A 21,440-nucleotide genomic window follows, 5' to 3' on the forward strand; every position below is an offset into this window, starting at 1 on the left:
AAATGTCACTTTACACTTCAATACTATAAAACGGTGACAAATAGAAAATAGAAAGTAATTGGAAAAAGTCGTTATTTCTGATGATCTATCTGAAAACAACTAGTTGTTTGAAGGTGAACAACCACTTTAATGAAACTCAGGAATTCTGCTCAGCAGGGACAAAGATAACAAATGTATCAATTACATGGTATTGTGACACATTTAATTGTGGCTCACAGGTTTAGAAGGTTGGGGACCCCAGAGTTAGAGCTTCAGTGCCTTGGTCATCTGCTTTGTAGTTTTGCTGTTGTTTCATGCATGAGTGCCTTTGCCAACAGTGCCGAGAGCTCAGTCGTATTTATTAGTTATGAGCATTTATGAGGTTTTTCAGTCTTGAGTATTTATGAGGTGATGAGCACTAGATGGCGCTGTAAGCAAATTACGTGATAAATTTGTTTCCTGTAACTGGGGACTATGGTGGGTGAGAGTGAGAGTACAGCACCGATTCATTTTATATGAAATTATTCCTGCCCTCAAGCGTATCAGTGTAGTACAGTCCTACTGTCCCTATGCCAATCTCAGGATCTTGGGTAATGGATGGGAACAGTTTAGTAATGGGTGAAAAAATTCAGCAGCCATGAATTTGCGGCAAATTTCTACGTTTCGCGACGGGCGAATAAATTCGCGAAACTAGTGCGAAAAAAAGTCGCTCGTGTTAAAACCGTCAGGCATCAACGTTATTCGGACACCCATTGGCTTTAAGGCCAGTGGCAAAATTGACGCAAGCATCATAACTTTTTTTTCCGCTAATTTTGGCACGTTTCACGAATTTCGTGGGAAATTCGCAAATTTTTCTGCAAAACAGGACAAATTCACCCATCACTAGCACTATTATATTACATTGGCTTCTACACCAGTTGCACACATACTTTCTACATTTCACTTGTTATCAAATGCTGATCCACAGGGAACATAGATTTGGTTTCACAACTGAAGAGTAGGAATCCCAAATATTATTTTATTCCTGCTGTGGTTGAAGTATCTTTGTCACACTAGTTTATGTTAAAGGGGCACTTCACCCAAAGACAGTTTTTTGCACAGTGAAAGAAAATGTAACTCCAAGCAACTTGCCAATATACATTCTTTAAAATTTTTAATGATTTTAAAGTTATTTGTAAAAGTATTTGCTACTGAAAGCCGTATGTGTCCATCCATTTGTATTCTCTGCCCTGGCATCTCTGTCTTTTGAAACAATGTAACAATAGCAGGCAAGGCTGAATCCTGTTACATTGTATCAAGCCAGCAGTGAAGAAATTGACAGATGTGGCTTTCCGTAGCAATTGCATTAATAAATAACCACAAAACCATTGGAAATCTACAATGAATGTTTTTAGGGAAGTTGCTTAGAATTATATTTGCTTTTATTAGGCAAAAAATGGTGGTTTGGTGAAGTTCCCCTTTAACCCAAGCAATGTAGATGCAGACCCTCGTGGCGCTATTGCCTAGCAGTTGTTTGGCTGCATTTCAGGATTTGCTGCCTTAAAAGATAACAATTGCTCTGTTGTTTTGTGGGGGTTTTTTTTTTGCAATCCAGTAATAGAAACAATAGGGCTCATTCACTAGAGAAATGCAGAGAAAACTAGCGAGGTTCACAATAATTTTTATTTCCCACAATGCAACATTCCTTTACTGAATTCTACGCCTGCCACAATCAGGTGCACATTTAGAGGTGTAAACTTTACCATCATGTTCCTCCTGCACCAAAGTAGGTGCAACTGTCAGCTCCAATATATTTGTCCCTTGACAAGACACCCAAGATCACCCTTTTACATATGATAAAGATTTTTTAACTACAATAATGACGCCCGCGTCAAAATTACCATTTCCCACATTTTTCGCCGTTTAGTGAATTTCACTGAAAATTTGCAAATTTCGTGGCGAAGCAAAATGGGACAAATTCGTCTATCACTACAAAACAACCCTAGACCGAGGAGCCATTATTTTTCATGACAAAGTTAGAATGAGCCATTGTGATTTCTGCTATATTTATTAGTCATCTGTATAACCGACAGGCCCTTCCAATATGTCACAAATTATGAGGGTCGGACTGGCCCTCCGTGATCCCAGAAAAAAATCCCAGAGGGATCCAGTTATGTCATCAGTGGGTAACATCAGTGGTGGCAGTTAGTGATGGGCCAATTCGCGGAACTCCAGGGAAAATTCGCCGGCGGGCATCAATTTTTTATTTTCGCCTATTTTTTTTGTGAATTTTTCGCCATTTTACGAATCTCTTTGGAAATTCGGGAATTTTTTGCCAATGTGAAATGGGAGAAATTCGCCCATCAATAGTGGCAGTGAGTGGGTAACACTGGCAACTTGTGGGTCCAGCCAATAAACTTGGTGGTGTGTGAAGTGCAGTACAATGTCAGACTGGACAACCAGGTGGGTTCTAGCCCAGACCCACTCTAAATGGCCAGTGCTCCTGACCTCCCCCCGCCCGATAACATAAAGAATTGCGCGTATGGCAGGTACACTGTCAGGGGAAGGGGGGATTTGCGGCTTGGAAGAGGGCCTTTGGGAGGTGAGAGGGCCTTATGGGGGCCCATAACTCCCCAGTCTGACCCTGGTGGAGTATGTAGTAGCTGGAGGTGTTGCAATGGCCTATGGTTGGTGGTAAAGGGGTCCTTGAGGTCTAGTCCCCCGGTTGGCCCAAGGGTCCTCAATCTGACACTGGAATTTAGTTTGCATACATGTAAATATGTGATGCGGTCTTGTCCCCTGAGTTGTGCAACATCAGCCAACTACATCACACATATATCTGCTGAACTGATCTACCTAATCTTCCAATCTGACCCCTTGTCACTAATCGCATCACACACAGGCCCGGATTTACGGCAAGGCCGCATAGGCCCGGGCCTAGGGCGGCAAAAAAATAGGGGCGGCATGCCGCCCAGCCGCATTATGGGGACGCGTGCGTACAGCAGCTGCGCCGGCGTTTTTTCCCCGGCGCGCTGGGAAGGGGAGGTGAGGTGGGCGCTAGGACCGCGCGGCCGCCTGGTCGGACCGCGCGGCCTAGGGGCGCCCCTTATTGAAATCCGGCGCTGATCACACAGGAGGTTTGTCCATGGAATGATTGGACTGTCCGGTCCTTATCCAAATGGATATTGTTCAAGAAGGGAACTCATTTTTACCCAATAGTCTGCCAATATCCAATAATTACCGGCATGTGGTCAGCATTAAGAATTGCACCCGATATGACAGTTGCACAAATGTTTGCCCATTAACTGTGTAAGGTGGCACCAGTGTGTGGTTCCCTGGGTACAAGCCCACTGTGGGAATCCTGGAATCATCACCATGTTCAGGGTATTGGTAAATCCAGGGTTCTATTAAGTCACTAATACAGGTATGGGACCTGTTATCCGGAATGCTTGGGACGTGGGGTTTTCCAGATAATGGATCTTTCTGATTTGGATCTTCATACCTTAAGTCTACTAGAAAATCATGTAAACATTAAATAAACCCAATAGTCTGGTTTTGCTTCCAATAAGGATTAATCATATCTTAGTTGGGATCAAGTACAAGCTACTGTTTTATTATTACAGAGAAAAAGGAAATGATTTTTAAAAATTTGGATTATTTGGATAAAATAGAGTCTATGGGAGAAGGCCTTTCCGTAATTTGGAGCTTTCTGGATAACAGCTTTCCGGATAACGGATCCCATAACTGTACATGGTTTTTCTATGAATGAGCGCCAGAGCAGCAACATAGAGGCATTTAACGTAACAATATTCGCTACTAAAAGCAGCTTTGGATTTCCTTTCGTTCTTTTGTCTGGCGTATACGACACTTTTGAAATAGTGTCATTAAAAGCGGCCAATTTTTTTAAGCGCTTTCCTGACTTTTTTAATTGCTCGTAAACTAATTTGATTTGCCGACAATTCTTCCGACACATTAGGCTCTCCAAAATGAAAAATTCGGTCAAATTGTCTTTTGAAAACACGATCGGTAAAATGTCATCTGTCTGATGAAAAGATAAACAACATTTTAGAAAATTGTCGGACTTTACGAGATATTCAGAGACGGTAACATCTGCCTTTGTGAATTTGCAGTTCGTACGATATTTTACAAATGTGTTGACCAGTGGCGGAACTATCGGGGGAGCAGGGGGTGTGAGCGGACCAGGGCCCGCAATCCCTCAGGGCCCCCCTGAATTCCCCCCTTTGTGTCCTCTAGGTCCGTTAATCAGTTGCCTTTAGGGATGTACCGAATCCACTATTTTGGATTCGGCCGAACCCCCGAATCCTTTGTGAAAGATTTGGCCGAATACCGAACCAAATCCGAATCCTAATTTGCATATGCAAATTAGGAGTGGGAAGGGGAAAACATTTTTTACTTCCTTGTTCTGTGACAAAAAGTCACGCAATTTCCCTCCCTGCTCCTAATTTGCACATGCAAATTAGGATTCAGATTCGGTGCGGCTGAGCAGAAGTATTCGGCCAAATCTGAATCCAGTTGAAAAAGGCGGAATCCTGGCCGAATCCTGAACCGAATCCTGGATTCGGTGCATCCCTAGTTGCCTTCCGCTACATTGTTTCAATAGAACCAGACCCAGCAGAGAATAAAGAACATTAGGAAAAAAAAAACAATTTGGGGTAGAAAACCCATTGAAATAAATTAGCTACTATGCCAGTGATCCCCAACCAGTAGCTCGTGAGTAACATGTTGCTCTCCAACCCCTTGGATGTTGCTCTCAGGTTCCTCAAAGCAGGTGCTTGTTTTTAAAATCCAAGCTTCAAAGCAAGTTTTAATTGCATAAAACTTAGTATAGTGCCTAAGTACAGCCTCTTTTAGGCTGCCAGTCCACATAGGGGCTACCAAATAGCCAATCATAGACCTTAATTTGGCACCCCAAGAGCCTTTTTATGCTTATGTTGCTCCCCAACTCTTTTTACATTTGAATGTGGCTCACGGGTTAAAAAGGTTGGGGACCCCTGTCCTATGCAATACAACCCCAATTTTACATTCTTCACCTGACCAGAAAAAAATGGTGTAAAATCCAGGAAAATGTAAAATCAGGGAAATGTATTATGCATAATATATAGGCGGGACCATTAAACAACAATGTAAAATGAGGGAAAACTTAAAATCAGCGGATGTAAAATTGAGGTTCCACTTTAGTAGTAAATGTGACTTTTGCTTGCAGTAGCAGCTACTCACCACCAGATGGCACGTTGGTACAGCTGCCTCCGTTCTGGCAGGGTTTTCTCTCGCAGGCGTCAGGATAAAGAACACAGCCAAGCTTTAATTCAGTCAAGCCGACCACTTCTGCAAAGCTGCTGCGCTTGTTCTGAAGTGGCAGCTCGTTGTTATTCAGGACAACTGAATCCAGGCATCCTTGGAAGCCGCCCAGGACCTGCGTGTTCCTTCTGTCGGTGAGGCTGCGGACGTTCTCCACCTGCACCTGAGCTCCGAAATAAATGGCGCTGTCGGTGCTCAGGGTCTGGAAGTAGAAAGGAGCCTTGCGCCGCTCCACGTAGCTGTCGTCCAGTGACAAGCTTGTGTAATTCCCATTGAGATCCAAATAAACCGAGTGCCAGTTCCCATCGTTCACCGTCCTGCTAGAAATTCCCAGGATTCCTGGGCCGCTGCTGCAGTCCAATTGGAACCAAAGCTTTCCATCCACGATCTGAGAAACAGAATGTAAAAAAAAAAAATGTGTGAAACTGTAGGTTACGTAGAAAGTAATCATGTAAGTGAAATATACACTGGGGCAGCCGACTGAGATAGGCCAGAAGGCGGCTGGGTGGGCAAACGCTAAACAAAGTACAACATGTAAAGAAGAACATGTACCTTATTTATAACTAATATTCATCATCCCTTCATTTTCATTTTTTTACACATACGCACACACATGGGCACAAATAATCACTCCCCCTAAATCTCCCCCTAACTGACCTTCAGACTGGGCCCCCTTAGCTCATAACAAGGTTACAGATATATAGAAACATTGGGTTAACAGTCACCCTGCTATAGTTCCAGGGGTACCCAGGGTACAAATAAACACTCACCCCAAATCTCCCCCTAACTGACCTTCAGGCTGGGCCCCCTTAGCTCATAACAAGGTTACAGATATATAGAAACATTGGGGGTTAACAGTCACCCTGCTATAGTTCCAGGGGTACCCAGGGTACAAATAAACACTCACCCCAAATCTCCCCCTAACTGACCTTCAGGCTGGGCCTCCTTAGCTCATAACAAGGTTACAGATATATAGAAACATTGAGGTGTCACCCTTCTATAGTTCCAGGGGTACCCAGGGTACAAATAAGCACTCACCCCAAATCTCACCCTAACTGACCTTCAGACTGGGCCCCCTTAGCTCATAACAAGGTTACAGATATATAGAAACATTGGGGTAACAGTCACCCTGCTATAGTTCCAGTGGTACCCAGGGTACAAATAAGCACTCACCCCAAATCTCCCCCTAACTGACCTTCAGGCTGGACCCCCTTAGCTCATAACAAGGTTACAGATATATAGAAACATTGGGGTAACAGTCACCCTGTTATAGTTCCAGAGGTACCCAGGGCACAAATAAGCACTCACCCCAAATCTCCCCCTACTGGCCTTCAGACTGGGCCCCCTTAGCTCATAACAAGGTTACAGATATATAGAAACATTGGGGTAACAGTCACCCTGCTATAGTTCCAGGGGTACCCAGGGTACAAATAAACACTAACCCCAAATCTCACCCTAATTGGTCTATAGGCTAAGTAAATACATTTTCATCCAAAATCTCACCTTAATTGGCCTTAAAGTTTTGGCTTTTGGTGAATCTAGGAGGACCAACAGGCATTATTCCCAAATCCCCCCAACTGGCCTTCAGGCTCTGCTGCTGCAGGACCACCCAGGTGAAACAAAGTATTAGCAAGCAAGCACAAGCTGGATTTAGAGAGTAATTTATTAAAATGCCGAGTTCTATCGAAGATGGTCTAGCTACAGATAAAGTCTACACAAACATTACTGCATGGATAAAACCCTAAATACCCCATTTCCCCTGCAGGTGTCGCTGCACAGTCAGGATTGTGGAGAGTCTTTTCTTACACACATGAAGATGGGAACCCTAGAGTATATGTGCCGGGGAATGTTTAATTATTTTGAGGTTTCCGAGTTGTAGGACACAATGTGCAACTAAGGAGCAACTCTGCGATGGAAGGGGGACTGCACAAAGCTCCTCGGCTCAGTGACATTTAATAAGACAGAGCATTAATCAATTACATAAGGCCTGATTGTATATTTTGGGAGAGAGGCTTAGAAACCAGGTCATATAAAAACCAATTTCAGCTTCTGGATATCATCTGTGTTTATTTAACACCCCGTAAAAATGAATTCTTTGGGGAATACACCAGCCGCACGCTGCCCGTCTGCACCGGCTTCTCTTTCATGGGTACAAGACACCGGGGGAGCCTTTGGGAGAGTGAGATTACATTTGATACCGACTCTTTATGGCTGGTGTATCTAATTAAAATGTTGTTTATTTCTAGCCCCAACTGGGAAATATTCCAAACACCGTTGTTTCCAGCCAGAATAGGGGATGAAGTATTAATAAGCAAAAGTAGAACCACATTGGGTATTGCGGCGCCTGAGCTGCACGCCAAGAAGAGCGAAAATGCAACAACAACAGAAAATGGATATTTCTGACTGATCTTGAAGGTGATGAATGAAGATCCCAGCCTGAGATGCTCTAATCTCATTACAAAGCTCAGCCTTTTCCGTTTCACCAGCAGATGTTGTTAGAGAGGATACAACCCCTTCCATATGGCGACTAATGATTTCCCAAGGAGATATGGCACCTCATTCCCGACTACATATACAGACATATACATATGCACATGCTATACCTACACAATGACAAATACATGATCCATCTCATTATAATAATCTCTCAGCAAACGGATAGAGACATTACTGTGTTGGATGGCCTGAGCATTTTTTGGGTAACTCTAGCTACAATTATATATACAAATATACACAAAGAGACAAACACACAACAGAAAAGAAGTTGTGGGGCTGTAATAGAAAAGCAGAGCCCCTATTAATGTAAGTCTAGTGTTGGGTGTACATTTCTCCATGTCCATCACCTTCACGTGGTGGACCTGAGGCCTGAGGCTTTTCCATAATATTGTCATCTAATTGGGGGAATATAATAGAGATGCTCAACTTGAAACCCTCCAACAACAATTATTCCATGCTTTGTGCTTTTATCAATGTCCCTTCCCAGGGGGTTGCTCCAATGCTTGGGGCACAGAGCAAATGCCTTTTCAGCCCTTCCCTAAATTGGCACAATTAAGACAATGCCGTTGTCCTACAATAGATACTCTCGCATCCTACTAAACCAAACCCACTTTTCTTAAAAATCCTTGAAAACTGTCCACCATAATTATTATGTAGTGATGGGCGAATAAATTCGCCTGGCACGAATTCGCAGCGAATTTCCGTGTTTCGCCGCCAGCAAATAAATTCTCAAATCTCCCGTCAAAATTCAATTTCCGAATTTCATAAATTTTTCGTGAAAATGTCAGATTTTCACGATTTTTTTGTGAAAACCTTCAAATTTCATGATTTTTGAGTGAAATCCTTGAAATTTCAAGATTTTTGAGTGAAATACTTCAAATTTCATGATTTTTGAGTGAAATCCTTGAAATTTCAAGATTTTTGAGTGAAATACTTCAAATTTCATGATTTTTGAGTGAAATCCTTAAAATGTAATGATTTCTGAGCGAAATCCTTCAAATTTCATGATTTTTTAGTGAAATCCTTCAAATTTCACGTTTTTTGAGTGAAACGTCAGATTTTCACGATTTTTTTGTGAAAACCTTCACATTTCACAATTTTTTTAGTGAAATCCTTCAAATCTCACGATTTTTGTGTGAAAACGTCTGATTTTCATGATTTTTTAATTTTTTTTGGAAAATTTCCAGATTTCACTATTTTTTCGCCATTTCACAAATTTTGCAGGAAATTCACAAATTTTTCGGTGAAGCAAAACGTAAGAAATTCGCCCATCACTATTATTATGTCCACCATAATTATAATAATAATTATTATTTCCACCATAAACCAGGACAGCAAGAAATGTTGGGCGTGTTAATTAAGATCCAGATGAGATAATACAATAATTACTTTCAGAATCATGCACGGATTGGCCCTGGTGTACATGATAATGGCGTTATTTTGCAGTGTCCTCATCCGCAAGGCCAGACTGAACTCGTGCTTCTTGCTGTTTTCTGAGACTCTGTATTTGATGTAGCTGTTTCCAGAGAAGCTGAGAGAGGTATGTCCTGAAACAACAGAGAGAGAGATTACAGATCTTGGGCCAAAGCTTTCTTTCCAAGTGTCTGTTTAGCAGACCCAGAACATACCAGATGCACATCTGTGTGTTGGTAACAATGGATTTTCCATCTCTGTAAAACTACTGATAATAACAGTAACACTCAAGATATTCAGGGCTTAATGGAGAACTGGAACTCAAGAAAGAAGTAGCCTAGAAATGCAACGCATTGTTTTTTGGGGTTTTTGTACCAGCCCAAGGCAACCACAGCCCTTTAGCAGTAAAGATCTGTGTCTCCAAAGATGCCCCAGTAGCTCCCCATCTTCTTTTCTGCTCTGTACTGCTGTCACTTACCTGAGCTTAGGGACTGAAACACAAAAACAAAAGTCACAATACAATACAGTTTTCACTATGCCCTATGATCTGAAATACAGTGTACGTTTGACAAATACCCTTGTGTGATAGCAGGGCATGATAACAGCAAGACAGGGGAGCTGACCTTCTTGCCTCTACACCAGACCTGCCAGAGCCATTAATCTTGCTGCGTCTAAATCACTGTACATGCCTTGTGATTTTAATGGATGCAGGATCATTACTGTGTCTAGAGGTCACTTTCCAAAGCTCTTATTCAGATTAATAAAAAAAAGAAGTAAAGCAGAAATGAATGGGTGTTACCATTGGCGCATCACTCAGTAACAAGATTTTGATTTGACTGTATCTAATGTTTCATGGGGCCACAATGCTCTGCAGTCAGCCTGAAGAATACTTATATAATGTATATGGGACACTTGACCTGATCAAAGTTTATATAGATAAAGCCTTTCTACTGTATCTCATGCAAGTTAGATGTGGTGTCTCCTTCAGAAGAACATGTTTTGTGTATGGCCCTATTTTCCCTACTTGGGTGGTTTCATAATTAATGCACATAGGGCTTGTTCTGTTATCCATACTGTCGCCCTTCCTCTACAGCAACATGCATCAATTTAATGTTTTAGTTCCCTTGAGGTTCTCCAAAGGAACACACTTGAAATCTGAACTTTGCTTCCTCTGTACCAACATTGATTGGGTTGGTCTTAGTCTTCTTCATGCCCTAGGAAGCAGGGTTGGACTGCCCTGGCACATTTACAGAAGATGACCTCATGGTGGTCCAAGGTCCTAATGGCTAGGTCAATTTGCACCAGCCTTTTTTACTTTTCACCATAGGTGTAAATAACCACTTCAATGGTCTCTATATTCTTGTAAGAGTAGGCCCGAGAATTGAGTGTTTTCATGAATTGAGCACAACTGCAACATACACCATATGCTACAGCTTGGACCTCACTAGAAGGTTACCCTAGAATAAATGGTAGCATCCATGGACATGACTTGGACTTACTTGTGGCAAGTGTATTGGACACTAATACCATTACAGACGATGCATGCATAGCACCACAGAAGTCAATCCATCCCCACTCTTTATTTGTCTTTGTGTGAGATTCATGATTATTTGTGACCTAACTGGTGCATCATGTGGATGTGGAGTGCTTGCTATTATTATTAAATTAAAAAAATGTGCGTTGCCCTTTCACCTTGGTCACAAATGAGCCCCAGTAAGAAGCACTCAATTTAGTATATTTTTGGTGTTCAACAGCTGATATTATTCCACAATACTGTGCATTTGTTTTCAAGGAAAGTCAGGCTGGAGGGCTCTCATTGCATAGCAAATCATTAATAAGCCATTCAGAACACAATCATTTCATGCTGAAGTGCTGATGCTTGTGGGTCATTCAATTCGGAAGCAAGTGGTACTACTAGACCCTTAATATCATTAAGTAGGAGAAATACAGCAGGAAGGACAATGAAGTAAAGCCAACAAATCTCCACACAAGTATACAGTAGGATATATAAGTATAATGGGGTGAGACCCTGCTGTTAATGATGCATTACCTGAGCATTCTCCAAGCTTGCCTGGTGGACATTGACAGATGAAAGGCCTCTGGCTCACTTCATACCCTATGCACTGCATATCCTCAGGACACGGCTTCTTCATACAGGGATCAGCAGATCCTGGACAAAGCCCACCTAGAAAAATTACAAATATTATATTAAAATGAGAAACTTCAAATTAACTAAGCACTTAAGGCTTTTTCCACCTAGTATTTGTATTTTCAGTCAAGACTTTGCTACATTCCCCTCTTTATTTAACTACACGTTTATGTATGTTTAGAGCTGACATATATTCGCATGAATAAGTCCCTTTAATAGCTTACAATCTAATTCTGCAACCGCAATGATAAAACACAATTACTAAATGAAAGAAAGTATAAAAAAATCAGTACAAATCACCATGATTTTTACCCCAAGTGCAATATTCTTTCCCAGTATCAGGTCCGGATTTACACAGTGATCCAAGAAAAACTGTAGCACACTGATCCAGTTTGTGATGCAAACAAAAGTGCTTTCATTGGCTCGGGGTAGACATCAGAAGTTTGGCAACGTTTCGGGCGACACTGGGTCCTTATCAAGCCTAAACCTACATATCAAAACTGTGTTAAATAGCTAAATGAAAGGGGGGTGGAGGGGGGAAGTGGGGAGTGGCTCCTAAGTAGAACTTCAAGGATAGGTTGAAACATACTTCTAGTGTGTGCAGATAATTATCAAACATAAATAATTCATTGGTTTAATTCAAAAGTCCTTGTGCCTCCATTGGGACAACATGAAGTCCATACACGCAGATTTACATAGTGGCCACTCCTAGGCCTGATGATGTTCATCGTGCCCATCCAGTCCCTTTTATTCGTGCAAATTTTCATAATCGGAACCAGAGCAATGGGGATTGGCGCACGGGAAACTAAAAAAAAACGATTTTATCCCCAGTGTTTCTGAACAAATGTTGGTGTGGTTGGGCAGCATGCCACCCCTTGAAATCCTGCTGCCCTAGGGCTGGGCCTTGGTGGCCTTTCCACAAATCCGGGCCTGCTCAGAATTCCTTTGGTATTGTACCAGTCACAGCCACATTTGCTGTGCTAGATCCCAGAGGAACAGTTGAGTGAAAATGGGTGCATACCAGATAAAGGGGTGGCATGATGATAGGATATGAGTGTGAACTTACCCCCCTTTAGTTATCTGCAATATAGTTGGACACTATTTGTCCCGTTTCGCTTTGCCGAAAAATGTAGCGAATTTTTGACAAAATTCACAAAACGGCGAAAAAAATCGCTAGTCAATGGGCATCCGAATAATGTTGATGTGCGAGGGTTTTGAAGTGAGCGACTTTTCCGACGCGTGTCCAAAATTTTTTGACCAATTTCGCAGCAGTTTCGCGAATTTATTTGCCCATCACTACACTGCACAAAAAGTGCTGTACAGACCTCCTGGGCAAGAGAGAGGAGCGAAGGTCAACAGTGAGGTTCTAGACTATCTTGTGCACCATGCCTCATGAACCAAAGGAGGCACAACTGGCTAATCAAATAATAGTTGACTGAAGCAATGCCAGTGTGTCATTTGAATGAAAACTAAGGGTTACAACACAGGGGATGACAATATACTGGGCACCCCCTCAGTGAGGAATATAGCTTACCTTGTAACTGGTGCAAGTCTTCCATTAAAATAGCACAAGGCAGATGTATTTTCTTCTAGGGAATCTAATCGAGGAAGGTTTTAGGATAAATACACCATATAATGCCCTGGACAGGCACATGGGCAATATAATACCAGTTTTGGACAGGCTCATCAGGGCACCCTGAAAACTCTCAGTGGGCCCAGGTGTCCCAACTTCCAGTATGTCCAACCAAGTGGCCTTGAATACCATGGCAATTATTGTGTATTGAGTGAAGGGCAGGGGGTGATATGGAAGAAAGCATAAATGAGTGTATTTAATGTAAATTTTTTTCTTAGACCTTAATACCAGTTCGATTACTTGAAAAAAAAATTTTTTTTAACTGAACTTTGAATACTCATAGCCTGGTCCAGGGAACCGCATTCATTTTCCTTTATTCTCTGTTTTTATATGGCACTGGTGGATTTGTGTTTTTTTAAGATATTTTAGCTCTTTCAATGAGATAGGTTATGTAATATACGAGATCACAGTCCTCAGTGTACTACTTTCTCCCCGTGTGGGGTCCCAGGGCATCCAGGTCCAATAGGCAACAGTTTCTTTGGGACTTCTCCACCTCTAAACTATTTTCCTTTTCCTACTTAATTTTCCTTGAATGACGGTCCTGGCTCCTTTGTCTTAACTAATTTTGTTAATGAATTACCTTTTGATCATATAATGCACAAGTACTTGCATAAATTTTTTATTTTGAACCACACGCAGTCGGTGACTGCAATTAAGTTAGCACTTGCACTTTATAACTTATTGGCATTTTGAATCTTTTGTCTATAGACTCAGTATACAAATCAACAAGTTGGCACCAGCTATTTTTAATCTACAGAAAAAGCAACGCCATGCTTTTCTGAACATGTTGTTTGTTAATTGCTGAATATTTAATTGAACTCATTAGAAGGTTTTAATTAACCAAGCAAGTTTCTGCTATCAGCGCAAGCACTTTATATTTATCAATTGATTGGTTCACGATAGAATTTAGAAAATTAATTTAATTTAATTGAGAGTGTGGGGGATTTTACTATCTTTTTCTCCTTTACAAATAGTTGTTAACAGTAGTTCACGCCTCCGACTCTCCACGAGGTAATATTTAAACTTAAAGGACTGCCTTCCTTCTCTGCACCCCAAAACTGTGTAATACATTTATTGAGTTGTATTTTGAGTAATACATGGAGAGGCAGATCCCTAAAGGAAAGTACCTTGGGCCACAGGGTTAGTGATTTGACAATAGGCTGCACACCTCCCAGAGTTTTAACCATTAGTTACCCTTTAACAGGTGCAAATTGAATCATAGATGAGCCCTTGCAACCCCATGCCTTGGTCAGATCAAACCAGGACCCCAGCCCTCCATTGAAGAAATACAATCCACGATGCCAACTTGTATCTAATCCAACCGAAGGGCCAGAAGGAAGAAGCTCAATATAAACAAACGCCACCATTTGGAAGAACATATTGGCAGCTGTCATTTGCATCAGCCGGAAGCAATAATTCGAGGTTACCCTTGAATTGCTTTCAGTCCAACAAGAGTTAATTGGTGTTTTCTGTGCAGCCGATTTTAAAAGCAAGAATGGTTTATTTTATGTTGAACGTTTCTCCCAAAAAATTAAATTTCCAACAGGTAAAATACATAAACTGCAGTCAGCCATGTTAAAAGGGAAAAATATACAGTCGATCATTTACTCAAATGAGTGCCATCTGGCAGGGATATTTACAAGTTACTGTATAATCAATTACAACAGTTGAGAAGGAAAGCTACCGTGGTATTTAAATGGAAATAAGTGCCATTATAGCACAAGGGTGGCCTCATATTACAATGAAAGATATATTTTCTTTGGAAATGGGGAAATTACTGTTTTCAGAAATGACATGGTTCAGTTACCAATCCAGTTGAGGTCTTTAGTGAGTACTTCAGGGGCTGACAGGCTGAGGTTTTCTACTTAGATTTCTGCCTTGAGAATAAAACTCTCTGGATGGATTAGAGAAATGGGCTCATTTAAAGCTAAATCCGAAATGAGCACGGGATAAAGCCTCCGTCAGAGATTGACCTGGGGTTTCTTTGTGTTATAAATAAAAAGGGCAACATAATATATATCACAAAGATGTAAAAAGTGGGGCCCTGCAGCTTTAGATAGAAACAATGGGGGGACAGTAGGACGGCAATAGCATGTGAAGAAGAACAACATTTATGGTCAGTGTTGGGGTTGCTGCAATTTATACTTCTTCATTAGTTGAAGAGCCAAATGGTTCTACATTGGTCCTACTTGGGCTTCAATTCCTGATAATTATACATATTGTGTGCATGGTTCTGATCTATAATCATTCATCCTTACATAAAGCTGATATAGGACTCTAGGGCCTCCTCACATTATCACCTGGGGTGCAGGAAGGTAAAGAGGCTTCCATACACTGCTGCAAGCCAGAGCCAGAGTTCAAGTCTTTATCTATGAACCCAAAGACCTTTAGAAGAAAGATCCAGAAATGGAATTCTAAAGACACGCCAAGCACTGAGGCCATGAAGAAGAGCTTTAGTACGGCATAAAAATGTAACCCCCAACTAAATGATGTCTGTTGGTAGGTCTTTAAATTAGGTGCCCTATATGTATTTTCTTAATGATGCTGATGAAGCAATGGCCAATCGTGGAAACAATCCCATTATAATACAGATCAAGGATTACACTAGAGAAAATGTGAGTTGACTAATACACAGGAGGAGACCCAAAACAGATTTACCGGTTAACATGCCCAACTGAATCCACACAGCCATGACTGTCCTAACCACTTGCCTTCCTGGAAAGGCCACCCATTTACAAAAATTAGTCCGAAAACGTAAAATATATACATGTTCTAGGAGATGTTCAGGCCCACAGTTATAAAAATAAGGAACATGTTGTAGCTACCCAACTGTCAACCTGGGAGTTTTGTGCAAGGTGATTTCGGGACACTGTAGTTATTTCTGGATTTTGGATAATTGGACTGTCTGCTGTCAAATCATTGACTTTCTATTGTTTCATTCCGGTTTCTCATAATGAAATTATAATTTTGATGAACGCGTATAGGGTAGAGCATGGCAACACTAGCAATAATTACTCAAAATACAGAACCAAAATAAACATCACAATATCATATTGTGTATGAAGCAGATGTGAGCAGGCAAGTCATTTCAGCACCAGGCACAACACCATAAAGAAACAATCTGCACAACTTTACGCTCTAAGTAGAATTCAATGACCTGCATTTTATTCTTCTGAATGCAGTCCATCTGTGGCATGTGGGAAAAATCAAAGCAAGATGTTCTAGATTAGGGTTAATTTATATTTTTATGTGTCTTTGCTCAACTTCATTAGAAGATGTAACAGTGTGCTTAGAGTGGCTGTGGGTTTAAAGCCAACACAGCTTTATGAGGGCACTTTCACGGCAAAATAAGATTTGCCTTGATCGGTTCCTTAAATCTGCTGGAGTCTGCTCTGAAATTTCTCCCTCAGTCTGGTTAGGATAAGTAATGGAGCAAAACACATTAGATATCTGAGAAATAGATAATATTGTAAGTCTCTGCTGACCATAACTGTCTGGTCTGTCATTAATATTTTGGGGTTTTTATTAGGCAGATAGTTTTAAAGAAACTGGTGAAGTTAGAGAATATATTCATATACACACAGTTATAACCCCCAGAATAAAATTAGATATCTAAAGATGACCATCTAGACCTTTTTGGGGTTCATTGACACAGCAGTTGGACCCATAAAAACAGGTCCTTCATTTCTAAGAAATCTCTATTGGATATCCTTCATTGTCTGGTCTTGTCTAGGAGAGTTTAGTGTCCCATGACCATGTGAATCTGTGAGGGAGTTTAAGGGTCTAGATCAGAGGTCCCCAACATTTTTACCCGTGGACTACATTAAAATGTAACATGAGTTGGGAAGCAACACAAGTATGAAAAAGTTCCTGGGGGTCCCAATGCTATTTGGTAGCCCCTAGGTGACTGGCAGCCTACGGGAGGTTCAGTTTGGCAGAACTCCTGGTTTTTATGAAACCAAAACTTGCCTCCAAGTCAGGAATTCAAAAATAAGCACCTGTTTGATGCATCTGTGAGCAACAGCCATGGGGTTGGTGAGCAACATGTTGCTCAAGAGGCACTGGTTGGGGATCACTGGTCTAGATCATTCTTTGAATCCCTCAATAGAAGATGTAGGTGAGTCCAGAGCATAGTCAGGAAGTGCAATTAGAAGATTGAGACCAGGAGTTGCATTACTGAGTGAAAACCCCTATGCCTCTCAATACATGTTCTACCTAATAAAAGAAGGAGATTGTTTTAGTAGCCTACTCTTACCTACAGCATAATGAATGTAAAACTAAGACAGAAACACAAAAAGCATATTGCTTTAAAAAAAAGAATGTTAAAGAAGAAAGAAAGAAAGAAAGAAAGAAAGAAAGAAAGAAAGAAAGAAAGAAAGAAAGAAAGAACTTCTGCATCACACTGGAATCACTGATTAAGGGCCAAGCATTCTTTAAAGTGTTTCATTACAACTTTCTAGCAATGGGCAATTAAACCCAGAAAGCTACCACTGTTTTATACTGATTTTCTAAAAATATAAAGACCTGCAGGACAGGAATCCGAAGCATAACATTTATGTTTCTCCCAATTCCATGGTAGGTTAAAAGAATCTTCTGTGAGAATTGTGGGGAAGATAAGACTCCGACTTGGAACTGGGTTTCCCTCTGTGTGCCAAAGTCAACTTTATATGGACATTACATATTCCAGTTAGGGATTGTGAAGGCAATATTTGCTTTCTGTGGCTTTTTCTGCTGAACAGAGCAAGTTGAATATTTTGTAAATGCCGTCCAACAGGAAGCCCTGAGGCCAGAGGTAGTCTAATAACGCATAGATCTTAATGTTCTTTCAGTGAGGCCTCATATTTCCTCACCTGCATCATGAAACATCATCAATACTACTTCTGTTAGTTATATATATATACTGTATGTATTTTAAATAATTTTATGTTAGGTTCTAATTGGGAAATACAATACAATGTATTTTTAGACACAGAGAGGAGCTTGTGGCTCCTCTTAACTTCCTCACCTGTTGATGCAAAATGCACTGGCACATAAATATTCCAAATCTGCCCAGTCCCCGAATCCTCCAATATCGATAACAGCAAAAAACCCGCAGTGCAACAATTTTTATTTTGCTGCACGATAATCTTTTTCGCCCTGGCAAACAATTTTGCTCATCTCTAATAGTAAATGGATATCAGCTGGTATTGGTGGGCCACCATGCAAGTGCCAATAATCGTATGAAGCAATATTATTGATAAATGTATGACCAGCTTAAAGGAGAACTAAACTCTTAAAATGAATGTGGCTAAAAATGGCATATTTTATATACTGAACTTATTGCACGAGGCTAAAGTTTGAGCTTGTCAATAGCAGCAATGATCCAGGACTTCAAACTTGTCACAGGGGGTCACCATCTTGGAAAGTGTCTGTGACACTCACATGCTCAGTGGGCTCTGATTGGCTGTTGAGAAGCTAAGCTTAGGGCTCGTCACTAATTATCCAGCAGAAAATGAGCTTCCCTGGCTGTAATATAAGCTGATGCTACAGGTTTGCTGATTATTCAATTCTGATGCTAATTGCACTGGTTTCTGTGCTGCCATGTAGTAATTATCTGTATTAATTACTAATCAGCCTTATATTGTGACATTTCTATTCTATGTGTACTGTATATTGTGAGTTGGTCCCTAAGCTCAGTAAGTGACAGCAGCACAGAGCATGTGCAGTGAATCAGCAGAAAAGAAGATGGAGAGCTACTGGGGCATCTTTGGAGACACAGATCTTTACTGCTAAAGGGCTGTAGTTGCCTTGGGCTAGTACATAAGCCCAAAACATAATGTACAACATTTCTAGGTACTTCTGTAGTTAGGCTTTAGTTCTCCTTTAAGGCATAGAATAAAGCCTATCAAAGACCAAGGTAATTTAGGCTTTTCGTTAAAAATAACAAATATCCATTGTATGTCTGAATCCTTAGCACAATGGTCCAAACGTTTAAATGATCATGTGTATGAAGATTTCCATTCATCCAGGTCAAGTAGAATTAAAGTCTAAAGCAGCTGGACTTTCTGAGTTTTCTTCAAAAAATTCAGAAAGTCCAGTTGCTTTAGATTTAATTCTACTAGATACTGTATATTTAAATCATGTTCAAAACATCAATTATAGGCGAGACTACTTTAGTCGCATCAAAAATGGTTCTGTCCCCAAATCCTAGATGAGATGTATAGCTAGAAAACACATAATAATATAATTTCATAATAATCTACCCTTAAGTGTGTTCTTCTGTCGATTGTACCTAAATAAAAGTAACAGTAAATGACTAAAAGTAAATGTGTCTGTTAAATCCGTTATCCGGAAACCCGTTATCCAGAAAGCTCCGAATTACAGAAAGGTTGTCTCTCAAATAATTCAAAGTGATATTTCCTTTATCTCTGTAATAATAAAACAGTAGCTTGCACTTGATCCCAACTAAGATACAATTAATCCTTATTGGAAGCAAAACCAGCCAATTGGGTTTATTTCATGTTTAAATAATTTTCTAGTAGATTTAAGGTACGAAGATCCAAATTACAGAAAGATCCATTATCCTGAAAGCCCTCGGCTTCAAACATTCTGGATAACAGGTCCCATACCTGTGCTAAGATATCAGCCCCACCCTACCCTCAAGAAAACGAATCGTCACCCTTATCTATTAGAATCTACACATGGTTATGTACTTTGAAAATAATATAAATGCAAGTTATACACTAAATGGAAGTGTGTTGGGAGTTACTCAAGGGATGAAACATAATTATGTCTCTTTATAGGTCCCTGGTGAGGCCTCATCTGGAGTATGGGGGCAGTTTTGGACTCCAGTCCTTAAGAGGGATATAAATGAGCTGGAGAGAGTGCAGAGACTAAGTGCAACTAAACTGGTTAGAGGGAGGGAAGACTTAAATTATGAGGGGAGACGGTCAAGGTTGCGGTTGTTTTCTCTGGAAAAAAGGTGCTTGTGAGGGGACATGATTAGACTTTACAAGTACATTAGAGGACATTATAGACAAATAGCAGGGGACCTTTTTACCCATAAAGTGGATCACCGTACCAGAGGCCTCCCCTTCAGACTAGAAGAAAAGAACTTTCATTTGAAGCAACGTAGGGGGTTCTTCACAGTCAGGACAGTGAGGTTGTGGAATGCACTGCCGGGTGATGTTGTGATGCTGATTCAGTTAATGACTATAAGAGGGACTTGGATGATTTCTTGGACAGACATAATATCAAAGGCTATTGTGATACTAAACTCTATAGTTAGTATAGGTATGGGTATATAGAATTTAATTAAAAGTAGGGAGGGGTGTGTGTATGGATGCTGGGTTTTCATTTGGAGGGGTTGAACTTGATGGACTTTGTCTTTTTTCAACCCAATTTAACTATGTAACTATATAACTAAGTAACTATATAACTAAGTAACTATATAACTATATAACTATGTAACTATATAACTAAGTAACTATATAACTAAGTAACTATGTAACTATGTAACTATGGAGTATCTGCCAGTTAAAGATGAAAACACACCATATAACATCACTCACCATTGCATATGCAGCGCACATTTCTATAAAATCGCGGACAGACGAAACTAATTCTCGCTGTGCTGTACGTCATTAACGAATGGGAATCTATAGACAGCGTCTGCTCGCAGTGCTGCTCCTGACAGTCCAATCCAGAGCAATTCTTTTCCAAGATAGCAGAAATACGGATCACATTTTCCAGATGTCTCCTTGCATTTGAAAGCTTTTGAATCAAATAAGCAGGTTTATAAAAGGCCCCGCTTTGCATTTGCACCGCAAACAACATGTCAAGTTGGTTTGTGCCGGCCACGGGCTGAATGCTGATGATATAGAGGCTGTCTTCCTTTTGGGTGAGGACGGCATTACGGAGAGTCCGACGGAATCCATGCATATGGAGCCCAACAAAGTCCTCGGGAGAGATATTCTCAAAACGTATAGTAACTGCATTCTGCAGCATTTCTTGCCTCAACTGTTCCACGTGAACGGTTACATCTATTGATACTTGGTATCGGCCATCATTCACCGAGACGTTCAGGGTGTATTTGCCTCCATCGAGTCCCCCAAGAGCAATAAGCTTGCCATCGTGATTGTTAACTTTGAACAAACTTATCTGTTCTGACTTCAGATTGTAGGAGAGCACATCATAAATATCCTGATCTGTGGCATGGATCTTGCCTATGACACCCCCTGGAAAGTCATCCTCCATGGTGACAATATAAACCTCCAATGGAATAGCTGAGGGTTTATGGACACTCTCTTCAATTACTCTGATATGAAGATAGGACTGGGAAGTCAAGGCTGGTTTCCCTGAGTCTTTCACCTATTAAATACAGAGAGAAATACAATTAAACTTTTACACAGTTTATAGATTAAACATATAACAATTTGCAAAAATGAATAAAACAATATGAAATACGAGGCCTAATGTGTCTGTATCTTAGCC

At 40.7% G+C, this 21,440-nt stretch overlaps 1 protein-coding gene across 5 annotated transcripts in view; it reads right to left on the bottom strand.

Annotated features, from left to right (window-relative positions):
• fat3.S (FAT atypical cadherin 3 S homeolog) overlaps positions 1-21,440 on the bottom strand; it is a 304,473-nt gene that overhangs the window by 15,469 nt on the left and 267,564 nt on the right. For all 5 annotated transcript variants that reach the window (XM_041584587.1, XM_041584586.1, XM_041584585.1 and 2 more), the window contains 4 exons: positions 20,519-21,317; positions 11,237-11,371; positions 9,163-9,320; positions 5,197-5,665 (listed from right to left, as the gene is read on the bottom strand). In XM_041584587.1, the coding sequence (XP_041440521.1) occupies positions 5,197-5,665; positions 9,163-9,320; positions 11,237-11,371; positions 20,519-21,317 (1,561 nt within the window). The remainder of the gene's footprint in view (positions 1-5,196; positions 5,666-9,162; positions 9,321-11,236; positions 11,372-20,518; positions 21,318-21,440) is intronic.

The sequence above is a fragment of the Xenopus laevis genome, chromosome 2S (assembly GCF_017654675.1).
Source record: "Xenopus laevis strain J_2021 chromosome 2S, Xenopus_laevis_v10.1, whole genome shotgun sequence".
NCBI lineage: Eukaryota > Metazoa > Chordata > Amphibia > Anura > Pipidae > Xenopus > Xenopus laevis.